At 45.1% G+C, this 18,359-nt stretch overlaps 1 protein-coding gene across 1 annotated transcript in view; it reads left to right on the forward strand.

The window, feature by feature from the left end:
* Positions 1-15,155, forward strand: part of pik3ap1 (phosphoinositide-3-kinase adaptor protein 1) — a 28,809-nt gene extending 13,654 nt beyond the window's left edge. The window contains exons 10-17 of the mRNA XM_084164591.1: positions 2,481-2,729; positions 2,842-2,904; positions 3,020-3,219; positions 3,360-3,432; positions 5,207-5,374; positions 5,877-5,947; positions 6,308-6,399; positions 14,821-15,155. Coding sequence (XP_084020717.1) covers positions 2,481-2,729; positions 2,842-2,904; positions 3,020-3,219; positions 3,360-3,432; positions 5,207-5,374; positions 5,877-5,947; positions 6,308-6,399; positions 14,821-14,932 — 1,028 coding nt within the window. The 3' untranslated portion in view covers positions 14,933-15,155. The remainder of the gene's footprint in view (positions 1-2,480; positions 2,730-2,841; positions 2,905-3,019; positions 3,220-3,359; positions 3,433-5,206; positions 5,375-5,876; positions 5,948-6,307; positions 6,400-14,820) is intronic.
* The last annotated feature ends 3,204 nt before the right edge of the window (positions 15,156-18,359 follow it).

Below are 18,359 nucleotides of genomic sequence, written 5' to 3' on the forward strand. Positions count from 1 at the left end.
ACTCTAAAATTGATTAAATAGTTTTTTTCTCTCTCAATCTACACAGAAAACCCCATAATGACAAAGCAAAAACAGGTTTTTATAAATTTGTGCACATGTAGTACAAATAAAAAACTGAAAAATTACATTTACATAAGTATTCAGACCCTTTACCTTGTTGAAGCACCTTTGGCAGCGATTACAGCCTCAAGTCTTCTTGGGTATGACACTACAAGCTTTGCACACCTGTATATGTTCAATCAGGTTCAAGTTTGGGCTCTGTCTGGACCACTGAAGGACATTCAGAGACTTGTCCTGAAGCCTCTTCTGCGTTGTCTTGGCTGTGTGCTTAGGGTCGTTGTCCTGTTGGAAGGTGAACCGTCGCCCCAGTCTGAGGTCCTGAGCAGGTTTTCATCAAGGATCTCTATTTTGCTCCGTTCATCTTTCCCTCAATTGTGACTAGTCTCCCAGTCCCTGCCGCTGAAAAACATCCCCACAGCATGATGCTGCCACCACCATGCTTCACCGTAGGGATGGTGCCAGGTTTCCTCCAGACGTGACGCTTGGCATTCAGGCCAAAGAGTTCAATCTTGGTTTCATCAGACCAGAGAATCTTGTTTCTCATGGTATGAGAGTCCTTTAAGATCATTTTGGCAAACTCCAAGCGGGCTGTCATGTGCCTTTTACTGAGGAGTGGCTTCCGTCTGGCCACTCTACCATAAAGGCCTGATTGAGTGGCCCAGCCAGAGCCCGGACTTGAACCCGATCGAACATCTCTGGAGAGACCTGAAAATAGCTGTGCAGTGATGCTCTCCATCCAACCTCCTAGTGCTTGAGAGGATCTGCAGAGAAGAATGGGAGAAACTCCCCAAATACAGGTGTGCCAAGCTTGTAGCGTCAGACCCAAGAAGATTTGAGGCTGTAATCGCTGCCAAAGGTTCTTCAACAAAGTACTGAGTAAAGGGTCTGAATACTTATGTAAATGTGATATCAGTTTTTTATTTTTTTTTTACTGTTTTTTGCTTTGTCATTATGGGGTATTGTGTGTCGATTGACGAGGGGGAAAAACAATTTTAACAACAAAAAATGTGGAAAAAGTCAAGGGGTCTGAATACTTTCCGAATGCACTGAAATGGTCTGCTGATGGGCCCTCAATGGTTGATGGGGTTCTCATTGTATTTAAACTAGTTAGGTAGGTTTAGGCCCCAAGAACATTCACAGCTGGCTCAAGGGGCAATCAACAGTTGTCTAAACTTCACAAAGCCTTGGAAGTGAACAGAAAATGGACACAGTTGCAATGTTATTTATAAAACTGATATGATATTGATATTTTATAAAAAAATTAAACTGATATTGATCAAATAAAATGTTATTTGTCACATGCGCCGAATACAACAGATGTAGACCTTACCGTGAAACGCTTACTTGTCAATGTAAATAGTGATTTGCCAAATGGAGGGCGAGGGAGAGCTTTGTATGCATCTCTGTGTGTGGAGTAAAGGTGGTCTAGATTTGTTTTCCTCTGGTTGCACATGTGACATGCTGGTAGAAATTAGGTCAAACTGATTCAAGTTTGCCTGCATTAAAGTCCCCGGCCACTAGGAGCGCCATTTCTGGATGAGCATTTTCTTGTTTGCTTATGGCCTTATACAGCTCATTGAGTGCGGTCTTATTGCCAGCATCGGTTTGTGGTGGTAAATAGACGGCTACGAATAATATAGATGAAAACTCTCTTGGTAGACAGTGTGTTCTACAGCTTATCATGAGGTACTCTACATCAGGCGAGCAACACCTCGAGACTTCTTTAATATTAGACATCGCGCACCAGCTGTTATTGACAAATAGACACACACCCCCACCCCTCTTCTTACCAGACGTAGCTGTTCTGTCCTGCCGATGTACGGAAAACCCAGCCAGCTCTATATTATCCGTGTCGTCGTTCAGCCACGACTCGGTGAAACATAAGATATTACAGTTTTGAATGTCCCGTTGGTAGCATAATCTCGAACGGAGATCATTCAGTTTATTTTCCAGTGATTGCACGTTGGCCAATAGAACGGATGGTAGAGGCGGGTTACCCACTCACCGACAAATTCTCACAAGGCACCCCAATCTCCGCCCCCTGTATTTCAGTCTTTTCTTCACGCGAATGACGGGGATTCGGGCCTGGTTTTGGAGAAGCAGTATATCCTTTGCGTCGGACTCATTAAAGAAAAAATCTTTGTCCAGTTCGATGTGAGTAATCGCTGTTCTGATATCCAGAAGCTCTTTTCGGTCATAAGAGAAGGTAGCAGCAACATTATGTACAAAATAAGTTACAAACAATGCAGTATTTTTTTTTTGCACAGTTGGTTAGGAGCCCGTAAAACGGCAGCCATCCCCTCCGGCACCATTATAGTACATATCGATGCCATATCGATGACCATTTCCATATCGATGCCCATCACTACAAAAATACTGTACTGCATTGTACTGTAATTGGACTTGTGGACTTTTTTAAGGGAAACCTGATGCAGGTGTGGCCCAAGTTGGGGAGCATACAACTAATGAAGAGGTGGGAGACCAGGTGGAAGAACCAGAGGGGTTTGAGGAGGAAGACCCTTACAACATGTTTGTTCAAGATCAAATCTATGACACGGTGGATGAGAATGCGAGCTATATCCCAGAAATGTTCAACCGTCCACCAGCCCCAATTCCGAGACCTGTAACATTTTCAGAGTCTGAGAAGTCCAAGACCTACATCTCAAGAGGTACATGACTGAAAAGCACAAGTGTTCTCCAAAGCTATTAGCTAGTGCATAAGTCACCAAACCAGTGGTGTATTTAAGGTCCAGGTGAATGACTATGCTTTACGATTCACAGTGTTTTCGGGAAAAGAAGAATCAAATCCACAGAGGGACCTCAGAGAAACCCAGTCAAACACAGGTACACATCAAATATAAAATCACTTGAGATTTTATTTTCTATATACTGCACATTGTCCTGAATCACATCTTCTCCACTAATTAGTAAAACAATGTATGTGTCTCCAAACCTCCAGTGAGGCCTGTGAGAGACAGAGCCGCCACCTCCTCTTCCCACGACCCCTACGCTGGAATGAAGACCCCAGGCCAGAGGCAGCTCATAGCCTTGCAGGAGAAAGTGAAGGTGGGGGTCCTGAGTGTGGATGATGCTGTGCAGGAATTCAAGATCTGGCAGTTTGACCAGGATAGGAGATCTCAGTCTCTGCGCTATCAACAGGTACAGTAGTAGATTATAGTTAATACTCATATCTCTTTGCAGAACACAATAAACATATATTTTCTGTGGCCCAGGCATAGCTTTTGGGGGTACAATGATTATCTGAAATAATGAATAAATAAAATATATTTTGGTCACAGGAAAATCTAAAAAGATTACGAGACAGCATTGCCAGACGCCATAAAGAGAGGGAGAAGATTGGGAAGGAGATCGGTAGGCATATTTGGAGACTCTACTTTGCCTCTACATGTGACAAGAGCATACTGTACTTTGTAGGCTACTTAATTTGCAATTACATTTCATTTATCAGGCTTGATGAAAAGTGTTTTTATTTTTATTTTTTAAATGGCCTTTCCTATTTGACTATGCCTACAATTCTGTATGTCCATAAGACAGCATCGGTGGTCATATTTGATATACACTGAACAAAAATATAAACACAACATGCAACAGTTCATATAAGGAAATCAGTCAATTGAAATAAATTCATCAGGCCCTAATCTATGGATTTCACATGACTGGGAATACAGATGTGCAGCTGTTGGTCACAGATAGCTTAAAAAAGGTAGGGGTGTGGATCAGAAAACCAGTCAGTATCTGGTGTGGCCACCATTTGCCTCATGCAGTGCGACATCTTCTTTGCATAGAGTTGATCAGGCTGTTGATGGCCTGTGGAATGTTGTCCAACTCCTCTTCAATGGCTGTGCGAAGTTGCTGGATATTGGCGGAAACTGGAACACCCTGTCGTACAAGTCGATCCAGAGCATCCCAAACATGCTCAATGTGTGACATGTCTGGTGAGTATGCAGGCCATGGAAGAACAAAGCCATTTTCAGCTTCCAGGAATTGCGTACAGATCCTTGCGACATGGGGCCATGCATTATCATGCTGAAACATGAGGTGATGGCGGCGGATGAATGGCACGACAATGGGCCTCATGATCTTGTCACGGTATCTCTGTGCATTCAAATTGCCATCGATAAAAAAGGCAATTGTGTTCGTTGTCCGTAGCTTATGCCTGCCCATACCATAACCCCACTGCCACCATGGTGCAGTCTGTTCACAACGTTGACATCAGCAACCTGCTCGACCCACACAACGCCATACACGCTGTCTGCCATCTGCCCGGTACCGTTGAAACTGGGATTCATCCTTGAAGAGCACACTTGTTCAGCATTTGCCCACTGAAGTCGGTTACGACGTCGAACTGCAGTCAGGTCAAGACCCTAGTGAGGACGACGAGCACACAGATGAATTTCCCAGAGACGGTTTCTGACAGTTTGTGCAGAAATTCTCCAGCTGTGTAAACCCACAGTTTCATCAGCTGTCCGGGTGGCTGGTCTTAGACGATCCAGCAGGTGAAGATGCCGGATGTGGAGGTCATGGGCTGGCGTGGTTACACGTGGTCTGTGGTTACACGTACTTCCAAATTCTCTAAAATGATGTTGAAGGCGGTTTATGGTAGAGAGATTAACATTAAATTAACATTAAATTATCTGACCTGCAGTCAGAATGCCAATTGCAAGCTCCCTCAAAACTTGATACATCTGTGGCATTGTGTTGTGTGACAAAACTGAACATTTTACAGTGGCCTTTTATTGTCCCCAGCACAAGGTGCACCTGTGTAATGATCATGCTGTTCAATCAGCTTCTTGATATGCCACACCTGTCAGGTGAATGGATTATCTTGGCAAAGGAGAAATGCTCACTAACAGGGATGTAAACTAATTTGTGCAACACTTTTTTGAGAAATAAGCTTTTTGTGCATATGGAACATTTCTGGGATCTTTTATTTCAGTTCATGAAACATGGGACCAACACTTTATATGGTGCGTTTATATTTTTGTTCAGTATAAAAACATGATGTTACAGTTACAGTAAAACACTTAAATGGAAATACTTTGGAACATCTATGTACTGTATGTATGACATTTAGCTTATTGTTGATGATTGATGCTTATTGTTGATCTGGCCTCTTCCCTGTGAGATCTGGAGATAAGCGCCCCACTGCAGAGGAACCTTCACTGGGGTTCCAACATGGCTGTGGAGTGTTCTGTGTACGAGCCCGCCCCACAGGTCATGACCCAGACCCCTCCTGTGGCCCAGCCAATCCAGAGAAGCACCTGGAAAACTGGCAGTACCTCCAGCACATCCAGTGAGTCCAATCTGTCGTTTTCATGTCACTATGAGCCTTATGTCAGGATGGCAGTCAAAAATGACAACTGATGTAATGATTGAGTTGGTCTAGTTTTGATGTTGGATATATTACAAGATGATGTTAGTGTGGATTGTCAAAAATCTGTATTAGTAGAGCGATAGTGCTTATAGAAATATACTTGTGTTTGCAGAATGATGAAATCTGCAACACGTGGTCATTTGTTTTGCTGATCAACTCTGATTATTTCCATATCATCTATGGTCGTTATGTCTAAAATATTAGACCTGTAGCTACATTACTCTCCCCATTATTGTTGCTTCACTCAGATGCTCTCTCTGAGTCGCCTTCATCTCTAGCTATTAATGTGTACTTAAGCCTTGGCTGAAGTGGGGAGGTCATCCCAACCTTCTACAGGCTCTTACCTCTTCAAGAAATTGTTTCACATTTACTTGTAGTGTTTCTTTCCTGAGCATATATTTTTTTACTTGAACTTTCCCAGGTAGTGGCAGTAACAGACTCAGCACACATAGTAACATTAGCTACAGCAGTGGAACTGAGCCCGAGTTTGAGGTAAGGCCAAATTGTTCTTCAAAGCCCAGTTCACCCAACACGCTTTTGGTATATTTCTGTCTTTGTGAAAGCATGGCTTAGTCAACAAGGCTGAATAGCTTATCCTTATTCCTACGTATAGTTGCTGGAGAGACATTAAATCCAACTGAATCAACTCACCACCAAAAGCATTAAGTTATAAACACCTTTGTAATTTACCAAAAGCATATTGATGAAAAAAATATAGAATACTTAGGAAGGCACCATGTACTTATTTACAATGTACTCTTGTCAATGTATTTACAATGTTCTCTGTCACCTGCGCTTTTGTCAATAACCTGATTATTAATTATGCTGTGTATTGATTTGATCCATGGAAAGGACACAGTAGACATCCTCCCAATTCCACCACGAATCGCTGTGGCCGCACCTCTACTTCCTCCCCCCAGAATCCCTCCACGACTCCCAGACCGGTAAGCCCACTCTTTCGATAAGAGAGGCCATTTCATACATTCCTGTATCAGGATCACAGAAACTTGCTGTAACTTGATTTCAGAATGTAATTGCATGTAATGCAACATGGAATTACAGAAAGGCAACATCACAGGAGTTAAAAGTAGAATCAGTAATATGACGTCGTCATAAACAGCAGAGTGACATCCTGCTCACAGAAATCAACAACAAAATTGAACTTGAATGTCAAAAGTTGAGAATGACACAAATATTAATTTTCACAAAGTCTGCTGCCTCAGTTTTGATGATGTCCATTTGCATATACTCCAGAATGTTATGATGAGTGATCAGATGAATTGCAATTAATTGCAAAGTCCCTCTTTGCCATGAAAATGAACTTAATCCGCAAAAAACATTTCCACTGCATTTCAGCCCTGCCACAAAAGGACTAGCTGACATCATGTCAGTGATTCTCTCGTTAACACAGGTGAGAGTGTTGACGAGGACAAGGCTGGAGATCACTCTGTCATGCTGATTGAGTTAGAATAACAGACTGGAAGCTTTAAAAGGAGGGTGGTGCTTGAAATCATTGTTTTTCCTCTGTTAACCATGGTTACCTGCAAGGAAACAAATGCCGTCATTATTGCTTTGCACAAAAAGGGCTTCACAGGCAAGGATATTGCTGCTAGTAAGATTGCACCTAAATCAACCATTTATCGGATCATCAAGAACTTCAAGGAGAGAGGTTAAATTGTTGTGAAGAAGGCTTCAGGGCGCCCAAGAAAGTCCAGCAAGCGCCAGGACCGTCTCCTAAAGTTGATTCAGCGGCGGGATCGGGGCACCACCAGTGCAGAGCTTGCTCAGGAATGGCAGCAGGCAGGTGTGAGTGCATCTGCACGCACAGTGAGGCAAAGACTTTTGGAGGATGGCCTGGTGTCAAGAAGGGTAGCGAGGAAGCCACTTATCTCCAGGAAAAACATCAGGGACAGACTGATATTCTGCAAAAGGTACAGGGATTGGACTGCTGAGGACTGGGGTAAAGTCATTTTCTCTGATGAATCCCCTTTCCGATTGTTTGGGGCATCCAGAAAAAAGCTTGTCCGGAGAAGACAAGGTGAGCACTACCATCAGTCCTGTGTCATGCCAACAGTAAAGCATCCTGAGACCATTCATGTGTGGGGTTGCTTCTCAGCCAACGGAGTGGGCTCACTCACAATTCTGCCTAAGAACACAGCCATGAATAAAGAATGGTACCAACACATCCTCCGAGAGCAACTTCTCCCAACCATCCAAGAACAGTTTGGTGACGAACAATGCCTTTTCCAGCATGATGAAGCACCTTGCCATAAGGCAACAGTGATAACTAAGTGGCTCGGGGAACAAAACATTGAAATGTTGGGTCCATGGCCAGGAAACTCCCCAGATCTTAATCCCATTGAGAACTTGTGGTCAATCCTCAAGAGGCGGGTGGACAAACAAAAACCCACAAATTCTGACAAACTCCAAGCATTGATTGTGCAAGAATGGGCTGCCATCAGTCAGGATGTGGCCCAGAAGTTAATTGACAGCATGGCAGGGCGGATTGCAGAGGTCTTGAAAAAGAAGGGTCAACACTGCCAATATTGACTCTTTGCATAAACTTAATATAAATTGTCAAAGCCTTTGACACTTATGGAATGTTTGTAATTATACTTCAGTATACCATAGTAACATCTGACAAAAATATCTAAAAACACTGAAGCAGCAAACTTTGTGAAGACCAATACAAAAATCCCAAAAATCACATTGTATGATTTTTAAGTAATTAATTTGCATTTTATTGCATGACATAAGTATTTGATACATCAGAAAAGCAGAACTTAATATTTGGTACAGAAACCTTTGTTTGCAATTACAGAGATCATACGTTTCCTGTAGGTCTTGACCAGGTTTGCACACACACTGCAGCAGGGATTTTGGCCCACTCCTCCATACAGACCTTATCCAGATCCTTCTGGTTTCGGGGCTGTCGCTGGGCAATACGGACTTTCAGCTCCCTCCAAAGATTTTCTATTAAGATGCTTCTTACGGAGCCACTCCTTAGTTGCCCTGGCTGTGTGTTTCGGGTCGTTGTCATGCTGGAAGACCCAGCCACGACCCATCTTCAATGCTCTTACTGAGGGAAGGAGGTTGTTGGCCAAGATCTCGCGATACATGGCCCCATCCATCCTCCCCTCAATACGTGTCAGTCGTCCTGTCCCCTTTGCAGAAAAGCATCCCCAAAGAATGATGTTTCCACCTCCATGCTTCACGGTTGGGATGGTGTTCTTGGGGTTGTACTCATCCTTCTTCTTCCTCCAAACACGGCGAGTGGAGTTTAGACCAAAAAGCTCTATTTATGTCTCATCAGACCACATGACCTTCTCCCACTCCTCCTCTGGATAATCCAGATGGTCATTGGCAAACTTCAGACGGGCCTGGACATGCGCTGGCTTGAGCAGGGGGACCTTGCGTGCACTGTAGGATTTTAATCCATGACCGCGTAGTGTGTTACTAATGGTTTTCTTTGAGACTGTGGTCCCAGCTCTCTTCAGGTCATTGACCAGGTCCTGCCATGTAGTTCTGGGCTGATCCCTCACCTTCCTCATGATCATTGATGCCCCACGAGGTGAGATCTTGCATGGAGCCCCAGACCGAGGGTGATTGACCGTCATCTTGAACTTGCGGCAACAGTTGTTGCCTTCTCACCAAGCTGCTTGCCTATTGTCCTGTAGCCCATCCCAGCCTTGTGCAGGTCTAGAATTTTATCCCTGATGTCCTTACACAGCTCTCTGGTCTTGGCCATTGTGGAGAGGTTGGAGTCTGTTTGATTGAGTGTGTGGACAGGTGTCTTTTATACAGGTAACGAGTTCAAACAGGTGCAGTTAATACAGGTAATGAGCGGAGAACAGGAGGGCTTCTTAAAGAAAAGCTATCAGGTCTGTGAGAGCCGGAATTCTTACTGGTTGGTATGTGATCAAATACTTATGTCATGCAATAAAATGCAAATTAACTACTTAAAAATCATACAATGTGATTTTTTGGATTTTTGTTTTAGATTCCGTCTCTCACAGTTGAAGTGTACCTATGATAAAAATTACAGACCTCTACATGCTTTGTAAGTAGGAAAACCTGCAAAATCGGCAGTGTATCAAATACTTGTTCTCCCCACTGTAAGTTCCTACAACTTTTAAAAACAACTCCAAAACCCCTGCCACTGTCACTTTAGGCCCAGGCTGTGTGGTACAAGGGTGAATGGTGGGACTTGGGGCAGACACACGCCATGGAAATGTAGGCTCCCCTCTCGGGTGTGCTCTCCCTCTCCAGAGCACATTTGCCACTTTCCCCATCACCCCAGCGCTGACATTTGGCCCAGTGGTTGATGACATTCTGGAGCAGACCGAAACGAGATGGAGGGTTTCGACCGATTCTGGACTTCCGCAATCTCAATGGGTACTTGGAGGTACTGAGGTTCCACATGCTGTCCCCAGCCCGCGTGTTGCAGGCCGTGTCCAGGGACCAGTGGTTTGTGGTGCTGGACCTGAGAGATGCGTACTTCCATTTCAGTACCTCCGATTCGCTTTCGAAGGGACTGCTTACGAATTCATGGTTCTTCCCTTCGGCCTCTCCTTGGCACCCCGCATTTTTACAAAGTGCATGGACGCTGTCCTGGCACCTCTCACGTCCCGAGGATGGTTGATCCTCAATTACCTGGACGATTGGCTGATTTGTGCCCCGACCAGGACCCATGTCCTGTCAGACAGAGACACGCTCCTGACCCACCTCGGCAGGCTGGCCATTACTGTAAATGACGAGTTGTCTGACACCCACCCAGAGGGTGGCCTTCATTGGCATGGAACTGGACACAGTCCTCATGAGAGCACGCCTTCCCACCAGAAGGGTTAAGGCGATCTTATCTTGCCTCGACCACTTTCGGCAGGGGCGGGTGGTATCCGCCCTGACCAACCAACACCTGTCGGGCTTGCTGATGGCGGCCTTGTTGCTGATTTCCCCTGGGCCTGCTCCATCTCCGGCCACTTCAACGGTGGTTCAACTCCCACCGGCTGCACCCGAAGTGCCACCGTCACCGCCAGCTGCGGGTGACCGCACAGTGCCTCAGGGCATTGTTGAGGTGGCGCTGTCGCTCCTTTCTCTCAGGTGGGGTGGAGATGCTGAGGATGTGATGCCTCCACCCCACCTGAGGGGGGGGGCCTGCTGGCCCTGCTGGCCCTGCGGTCTTTCCTGTCCTGGTGAGAATGGATAACACCACAGTGGTGGCTTACATCAACCATCAGGGTGGACTGAGGTCCCACCGTCTCCATCTTATGGCACTGGAGCTCCTTCTCTGGGCTCAGGGACGTCTAGCGTTACTACGTGCAGCGCACGTACCTAGCATCCTGAATGTGGCAGCGGATATGCTCTTAAGGGAGGGCACGCCACCTTGGGACTGGAGCCTACATTACCAGGTGGTGCAGCACCTGTGGGACAAGTTCAGGAGGGCGCAGGAGTACCTGTTTGCCTCCCTGGGTCATGCACACTGTCCCCTGTGGTACTCCATGTCAGAGCCACCAGGGCCTCTGGGCTTGGATGCTCTGGCTCACTATTGGCCAGAGCTGGAGCTTTACGCATTCCCCCCTTTTCCCCTGATCCAGGCTGTGCTGGACAGGACCAGGATGGAGGCGCATCGTCTGCCATACTGGCCCAGACGACCCTGGTTCAGCCTTCTCCTGTCCCTGTTGTCTGGGACTCCTTGGCAACTGTCCCTGAGACCCGCTGTCTCAGGCCGGGGGAACTCTGTGGCTTCCGAGACCGCACTGCCTCAGTCTGTAGGCTTGGCTGCTGAACGGCACCAATGGTCCATGTTAGGACTACTGGAGGGCGTAATGAACGCCATGCAGAGCGCAAGGGCACCGGCTACAACCGCGGCATACCAGTTGCGCTGGCGGTTGTTCTGCTCTTGGTGCACTGGTATTGAGGTTGTGCCCGAGTCATGCGGGATGCAGTATGTCCTCCAGTCTCACTTGGATGAGGGCTTGGCAGCCTCTACACTGAGAGGGTATTTGGCCGCTATATCTGCCTGCCATGTGGGGTGGATGGACAGGCCAGTGGGGCGTCATCCCTTGGTCGCCAGGTTTATGAAGGGGGTTCGTTGCCTAGGACCCGCTCAATGGCGAGCTGGGATCTGGTCTTGGCAGCTTTGGCAAAGCTGCCTTTCGAACCATTGGAGTTTGCCTCCCTGAAACACCTCTCTATGAAGGTAGTTTTCTTGGTAGTGATTACTTCAGTGAAGAGGGTGGGTGAGCTCCATGCTTTTCGGTCAGTTCAGAGTGCTACCGGATGGACCCCAGTGGGAGGAGTATATCTCTCCGCCCCAACCCTTCATTCCTCCCGAAGGTTCTGTCAGACCGGCATGTGAACATCCCTTTTATCCTGTCTGCTTACGACCCCCCGGCAGTGGCGGGGGAGTCTGGGCCTCCCTCCGGCATGCTGTGCCCTGTGCGGGCACTGGCTGCCTATGTGGAGCGGACGCGGTCAGTGAGAACAACAGACCAGCTCTTTGTCTGCTATGGTGAGAGAGTCCTGGGGGCTGGGCTATCATAGCAGAGACACTCTCACTGGATCGTAGACACGATTACGACAGCATACCGCCTGGCTGGCAGGCCAGTGCTGGGATCTGTAGTGGCACATTCAACATGAGGTGTGGCTGCGTCCTGGGCTCTACTGAGAGGAGTGCCCCTCGCTGATATCTGTGCTGCGGCCAGCTGGGCTTCCTGCTAGGTACTATCGGGTAAATGTGGCACCTCCCTCTACGGTTGGATCAGCGGTCCTGGGCGTCGCCTCCCCTTCCAGGGACTGTGCCGGGACCCCCCTTCCACATTGACGGCCCCTGCGTCTCGGTTCCGCGCTGGGACTTTGCCGCTGGCTGGCCAGGTCCCTCTAGCACCGACAAAATCTGGGACGGGTATACCAATATATTGGAGTGATCCAATATAGTGAAACATAACGAAGGTTCCGAATGTAACCACGGTTATGTGAGCTATATGGATCACTCCAATCCTCTACGGTGCTAGAAGGCGCCTCAAAAATGATGTAGAGAACGTGTGTTGCGGCCATGGGGTCTATATATAGGGGCGGACCCCAGCCGTGACACAGGTGTACACGGGAGTAAATCTGTAAATCCTCACCTCTGATGTATCCCTCCGCTGCGGAGTGATACCAATATATTGGAGTGATTCAATATAGTGAAACATAACGGTTTCATAAAAACTCATAATAATGTAAGCTTTGGCACTACTAGCTACAGTAGTAGCTTGCTAGCTATCTTTTGTTGGAATATTCAACATTGTGTGTGCAGCGCTAAGTAGGTAAGTTAGCTGGTTGGTTAGCAGCATCCTTTCAGTCGATGTTAAGGACACATTTTTGTTAGCTTTACTCCTCATTGAAGCACAATAATCCTTAGCTAGATGTAAAAAAGCATCAACATTATTGACATATTTATTGTTTTAGATTAATTCAGACAGTTTTGAGACAGAAATGGGGTTCAGCAGATGTCGCCTAGGCAATATTTTTTAATGTTAGACAGCTGATAGTCCCAGTCGGTATTAGGTAGAACGTCACGGCCCCGCCTGCGGGGAAAAACAATCTGTGCTTACCTAGGTTACCACATTGGCTCACAGCAAAAACCTATCCTTTTTCAAATGCAATTGTATTTTTGTCTGTCTGTTTTAGTCAATTACAGAACAACGTTTCATAAAGTACAACATGACTAAAGATTACTTTTCAACATTGCCTGCTCCCAATATTGTAGGGCTTCCCTCATGCCCCATTTCATGACGTCTTGACGGTGTTAGCAGCCACGTGAGTGAGAGCGAGCTAGCTGACCGGAACATTAAGCTAGCCAAGACCAACACAAACAAACAGACTATACATCTACAAGTAATGAGAGGAGTTACAAACGAACTACACTAAACAAGTGAAATGTCTTACCTGTGATCAACTGTTTTCCACACACATAACTAACTACGTGTAGCCTGCCTACTTTGACACATCCGGGTCCTCACATTTCCAATACCGAATAGCTTGAAGCCACAGTGCTCTTCTCGCGCTCTCTATTTCCCTACAAGGGAGCATTGCGAACCGTTGGTCGGGATTTTTGACCTGGTTACATGTACATTGAACAACACAGCAGCTTTTCGGCATGTTTAGTTATTTCTGTATAACAAAAAAATAACGAAGTTGGCTTTTTACACTGTGGGTTTATGGGAAATAATGTTTGTTTTCCCTAATTTGTGAGCGTGGTCTAGGGGAATTCCTTATTATTACCTGAATATCGACTCCGAGTAGCAGAACTACTTTCGAGCTATCCCATTACTCTTTGCGATATACGAGACAGATCAGTGCAGGCGGAATTGACACACTATCTGACATAAGACAATGGCCTTGGTCATAATGCAGTATGCATGTCTAAGAGCAGTTATTTGCGCCCGATTTCTCCATTGTAATGCATTATGCATTTCTCATAAGGAGTTAAATATGCATTATGAAGAGGTATGCAGTGTTACCATGTATTCTTCCTACTTGTATTTAAACTTGTCTGTGTATATTTCTGTTGATAGTTATGTGAATTTTGCATCTGTAACTAAATCATTTGGGTAACCCGAGTTGATGTGCATCACAAACTGCCAACCACAAAACCAACCCGACCCTAATGATTGCAAACAAAAAAACTGCTCTCATGGTGCTTTACCATAGATGTAAGTTTAACTGGGTCAAAAGCTATATTTTGAAATGTAAAAAACAATCGCCATATCCAGTTACTGTAGCTGACATTATGACTGTTTTCTTAACAATTATAGAGCTGAGACTTACTGGACTAACTGTGAAACAGACAATCAGCTATAGGGGGTTCTACAGCATGACACCTCTACAACTTGGCTATTTTAATAATTCCCCTGAGAGACACACTCATTTGAGATGACAGGAAATTGTCACGCCCTGGCTCTGGGGACTCTAGTATGTTGTGCCAGGGTGTGAGTTTTCATTTGTTTTTCGTTCTAGTTTTGTAGTTCTATGTTGGCCAGTGTGGTTCTCAATCAGAGGCAACGTGTATCAGCTGTTGCTTGTTGTCTCTGATTGGGAACCATACTTAAGCAGCCATTTTTCCCACAGTGTTTGTGGGATCTTGTTCCTGTGTAGGTTTGTGTTTTGCACCTTTGGACGTCACGTATCGATTTGTTGTTTTTGTTCGTGTAATCATTATTTAATAAATATGTTCACCTTCCACGCTGCGCCTTGGTCCTCTGTATCCGACGATCGTGACAGAAATACTGTGTGACTCACATGAACACACTGCATTGCTTAATCTCTGTTTAGTTTGTCATGCCGAGTGTAACAACCATGCTGTTATCTGTTATACATTTTAGGGCTCCAGAGAGTTTGTTGCAGGAGCGTTACATATCATGCCCCTCTCGAGCACTTCCTAAGAGACCATCTCAGAGGACCACCTCTCCCCCTCCCATACCCCGGAGAACATAGTGACACACATCTCTGCTGTTTTATCATTTTGAATGTCTGCCCTCTAAAATGTATATTCATATCTAATCAGGCAGCATTATTTATATTAGGTTTTATTTTGCCTCCAAGTTTTCAGAGCAAAAACTATATACATACACTACCAGTCAAAAGTTTGGACACACCTACTCATTCAAGGGTTTTTCTTTATTTTTTACATTGTATAATAATAGTGAAGACATCAAAACTATGAAATAACACATATGGAATCATGTAGTAACCAGAAAAGTGTTAAACAAATCAAAATACACTGCTCAAAAAAATAAAGGGAACACTTAAACAACACATCCTAGATCTGAATGAATGAAATAATCTTATTAAATACTTTTTTCTTTACATAGTTGAATGTGCTGACAACAAAATCACACAAAAATGATCAATGGAAATCAAATGTATCAACCCATGGTCTGGATTTGGAGTCACCCTCAAAATTAAAGTGGAAAACCACACTACAGGCTGATCCAACTTTGATGTAATGTCCTTAAAACAAGTCAAAATGAGGCTCAGTAGTGTGTGTGGCCTCCACGTGCCTGTATGACCTCCCTACAACGCCTGGGCATGCTCCTGATGAGGTGGCGGATGGTCTCCTGAGGGATCTCCTCCCAGACCTGGACTAAAGCATCCGCCAACTCCTGGACGGTCTGTGGTGCAACGTGGCGTTAGTGGATGGAGCGAGACATGATGTCCCAGACGTGCTCAATTGGATTCAGGTCTGGGGAACGGGCGGTCCATAGCATCAATGCCTTCCTCTTGCAGGAACTGCTGACACACTCCAGCCATATGAGGTCTAGCATTGTCTTGCATTAGAAGGAACCCAGGGCCAACCGCACCAGCATATGGTCTCACAAGGGTTCTGAGGATCTCATCTCGGTACCTAATGGCAGTCAGGCTACCTCTGGCGAGCACATGGAGGGCTGTGCGGCCCCCCAAAGACATGCCACCCCACACCATGACTGACCCACCGCCAAACCGGTCATGCTGGAGGATGTTGCAGGCAGCAGAACGTTCTCCACGGCGTCTCCAGACTCTGTCACGTGCTCAGTGTGAACCTGCTTTCATCTGTGAAGAGCACAGGGCGCCAGTGGCGAATTTGCCAATCTTGGTGTTCTCTGGCAAATGCCAAACGTCCTGCACGGTGTTGGGCTGTAAGCACAACCCCCACCTGTGGACGTCGGGCCCTCATACCACCCTCATGGAGTCTGTTTCTGACCGTTTGAGCAGACACATGCACATTTGTGGCCTGCTGGAGGTCATTTTGCAGGGCTCTGGCAGTGCTCCTCCTGCTCCTCCTTGCACAAAGGCGGAGGTAGCGGTCCTGCTGCTGGGTTGTTGCCCTCCTACGGCCTCCTCCTCCACATCTCCTGATGTACTGGCCTGTCTCCTGGTAGCGCCTCCATGCTCTGGTCACTACGCTGACAGACACAGCAAACCTTCTTGCCACAGCTCGCATTGATGTGCCATCCTGGATGAGCTGCACTACCTGAGCCACTTGTGTGGGTTGTAGACTCCGTCTCATGCTACCACTAGAGTGAAAGCACCGCCAGCATTCAAAAGTGACCAAAACATCAGCCAGGAAGCATAGGAACTGAGAAGTGGTCTGTGGTCACCACCTGCAGAACCACTTCTTTATTGGGGGTGTCTTGCTAATTGCCTATAATTTCCACCTGTTGTCTATTCCATTTGCACAACAGCATGGGAAATGTATTGTCAATCAGTGTTGCTTCCTAAGTGGACAGTTTGATTTCACAGAAGTGTGATTTACTTGGAGTTACATTGTGTTGTTTAAGTGTTCCCTTTATTTTTTTGAGCAGTGTATTTTTTATATTTGAGATTCTTCAAATAGCCACACTTTTTTGGTTACTACATGATTCCATTTGTGTAATTTCATAGTTTTGATGTCTTCACTATTATTCTACAATGTAGAAAATAGTAAAGATAAAGAAAATCCCTTGAATGAGTAGGTGTGTCCAAACTTTTGAATGGGACTATATACACAGTATATACACAGTATATATATTGAGATTTGAGATTCTTCAAATAGCCACCTTTTGCCTTTATGACAGCTTTGCACACTCTTGGCATTCTCTCAACCAGCTTCACCTGGAATGCTTTTCCAACAGTCTTGAAGGAGTTCCCACATATGCTGAGCACTTGTTGGCTGCCTTTCCTTCATTCTGCCGTCCGACTCACCCCAAACTATCTTAATTGGGTTGAGGTTGGGGGATTGTGGAGGCCAGGTCATCTGATGCAGCACTCCATCACTCTCCTTCTTGGTAAAATAGCCCTTACACAGCCTGGAGGTGTGTTGGGTCATTGTCCTGTTGAAAAACAAATGATAGTCCCACTAAGCCCAAACCAGATGGAATGGCGTGTCTGTTACTTGAACTCTGTGAAGCATTTATTTGGACTGCAATTTCTGAGGCAAATGGTGGCTGTTTGAAGAATCTAAAATCTAAAATATATTTAGATTTGTTTAAAACTTTTTTGGTTACTACATGATTCCTTATGTGTTATGTCATAGTTTTGATGTCTTCACTATTATTCTACAATGTAAAAAATAGTAAAAATAAAGAAAAACCCTTGAATGCGTAGGTGTGTCCAAACCTTTGACTGGTAGTGTATATATATATATATAATTGTTATTAGTTTTTTGGGGACATAAAAGACTGTAAAAACACCAGAAAATCAGTTGCAATTTATTTTTATTTTGAAATCTGTTCCAAAGTCTACCCACGCATAATCGTGAGATATACAGCATGTGATTGTATACAAATGTAAGCAAGGTTTGAAATGATTATATTTTAGTCAAATATTGTATCTGTTTGGGTTCTTGCGGTCAATTTGCAGTCTCTACATTATTTGTAACTATGTTCCGGCCCCCTGACCATCCGCTCAATAAAAAAATCGGCCCGCGGCTGAACATCAGCATACATGAAGGTTTGTGTGTGTAGAACAGAAGCACATAGAACATGATCATCAATTCAGTCAATTCAGGAAGTAAACTGAAATTCCAATTTAAAGGGGCAATGTTGGATTCAATCAACAAAGCATACCCTGTCACTTTTTTGGTGAACAGCTGAGTGATGGGCCTGTAGAAATGTAGTCGAAAAAAGGGAAACTATTTTTAATGACTCCTTAATCAAATAAAAATAAGCTATTTATTACAAAAGTTTTTAATTTTTTTAAATTTTAGATTGCAATCACTTTCTGAATTGTCTGACTTGAATTCTAACTGACCCCAACCCTACCATAGACCCAGTGATACTGTACATGGATCTTGTAATAACTGTATGCGTTAGAATTATAAAGGGTTTTCAACAAAGTGATCAAGTAAAGATTGTGTTTGTTTATCAGGTTTGTGCATGCATACTACTGTATTATACAACTGATC

The sequence above is a fragment of the Coregonus lavaretus genome (assembly GCF_964263955.1).
Source record: "Coregonus lavaretus genome assembly, chromosome: 1".
Classification (NCBI taxonomy): Eukaryota; Metazoa; Chordata; class Actinopteri; order Salmoniformes; family Salmonidae; genus Coregonus; species Coregonus lavaretus.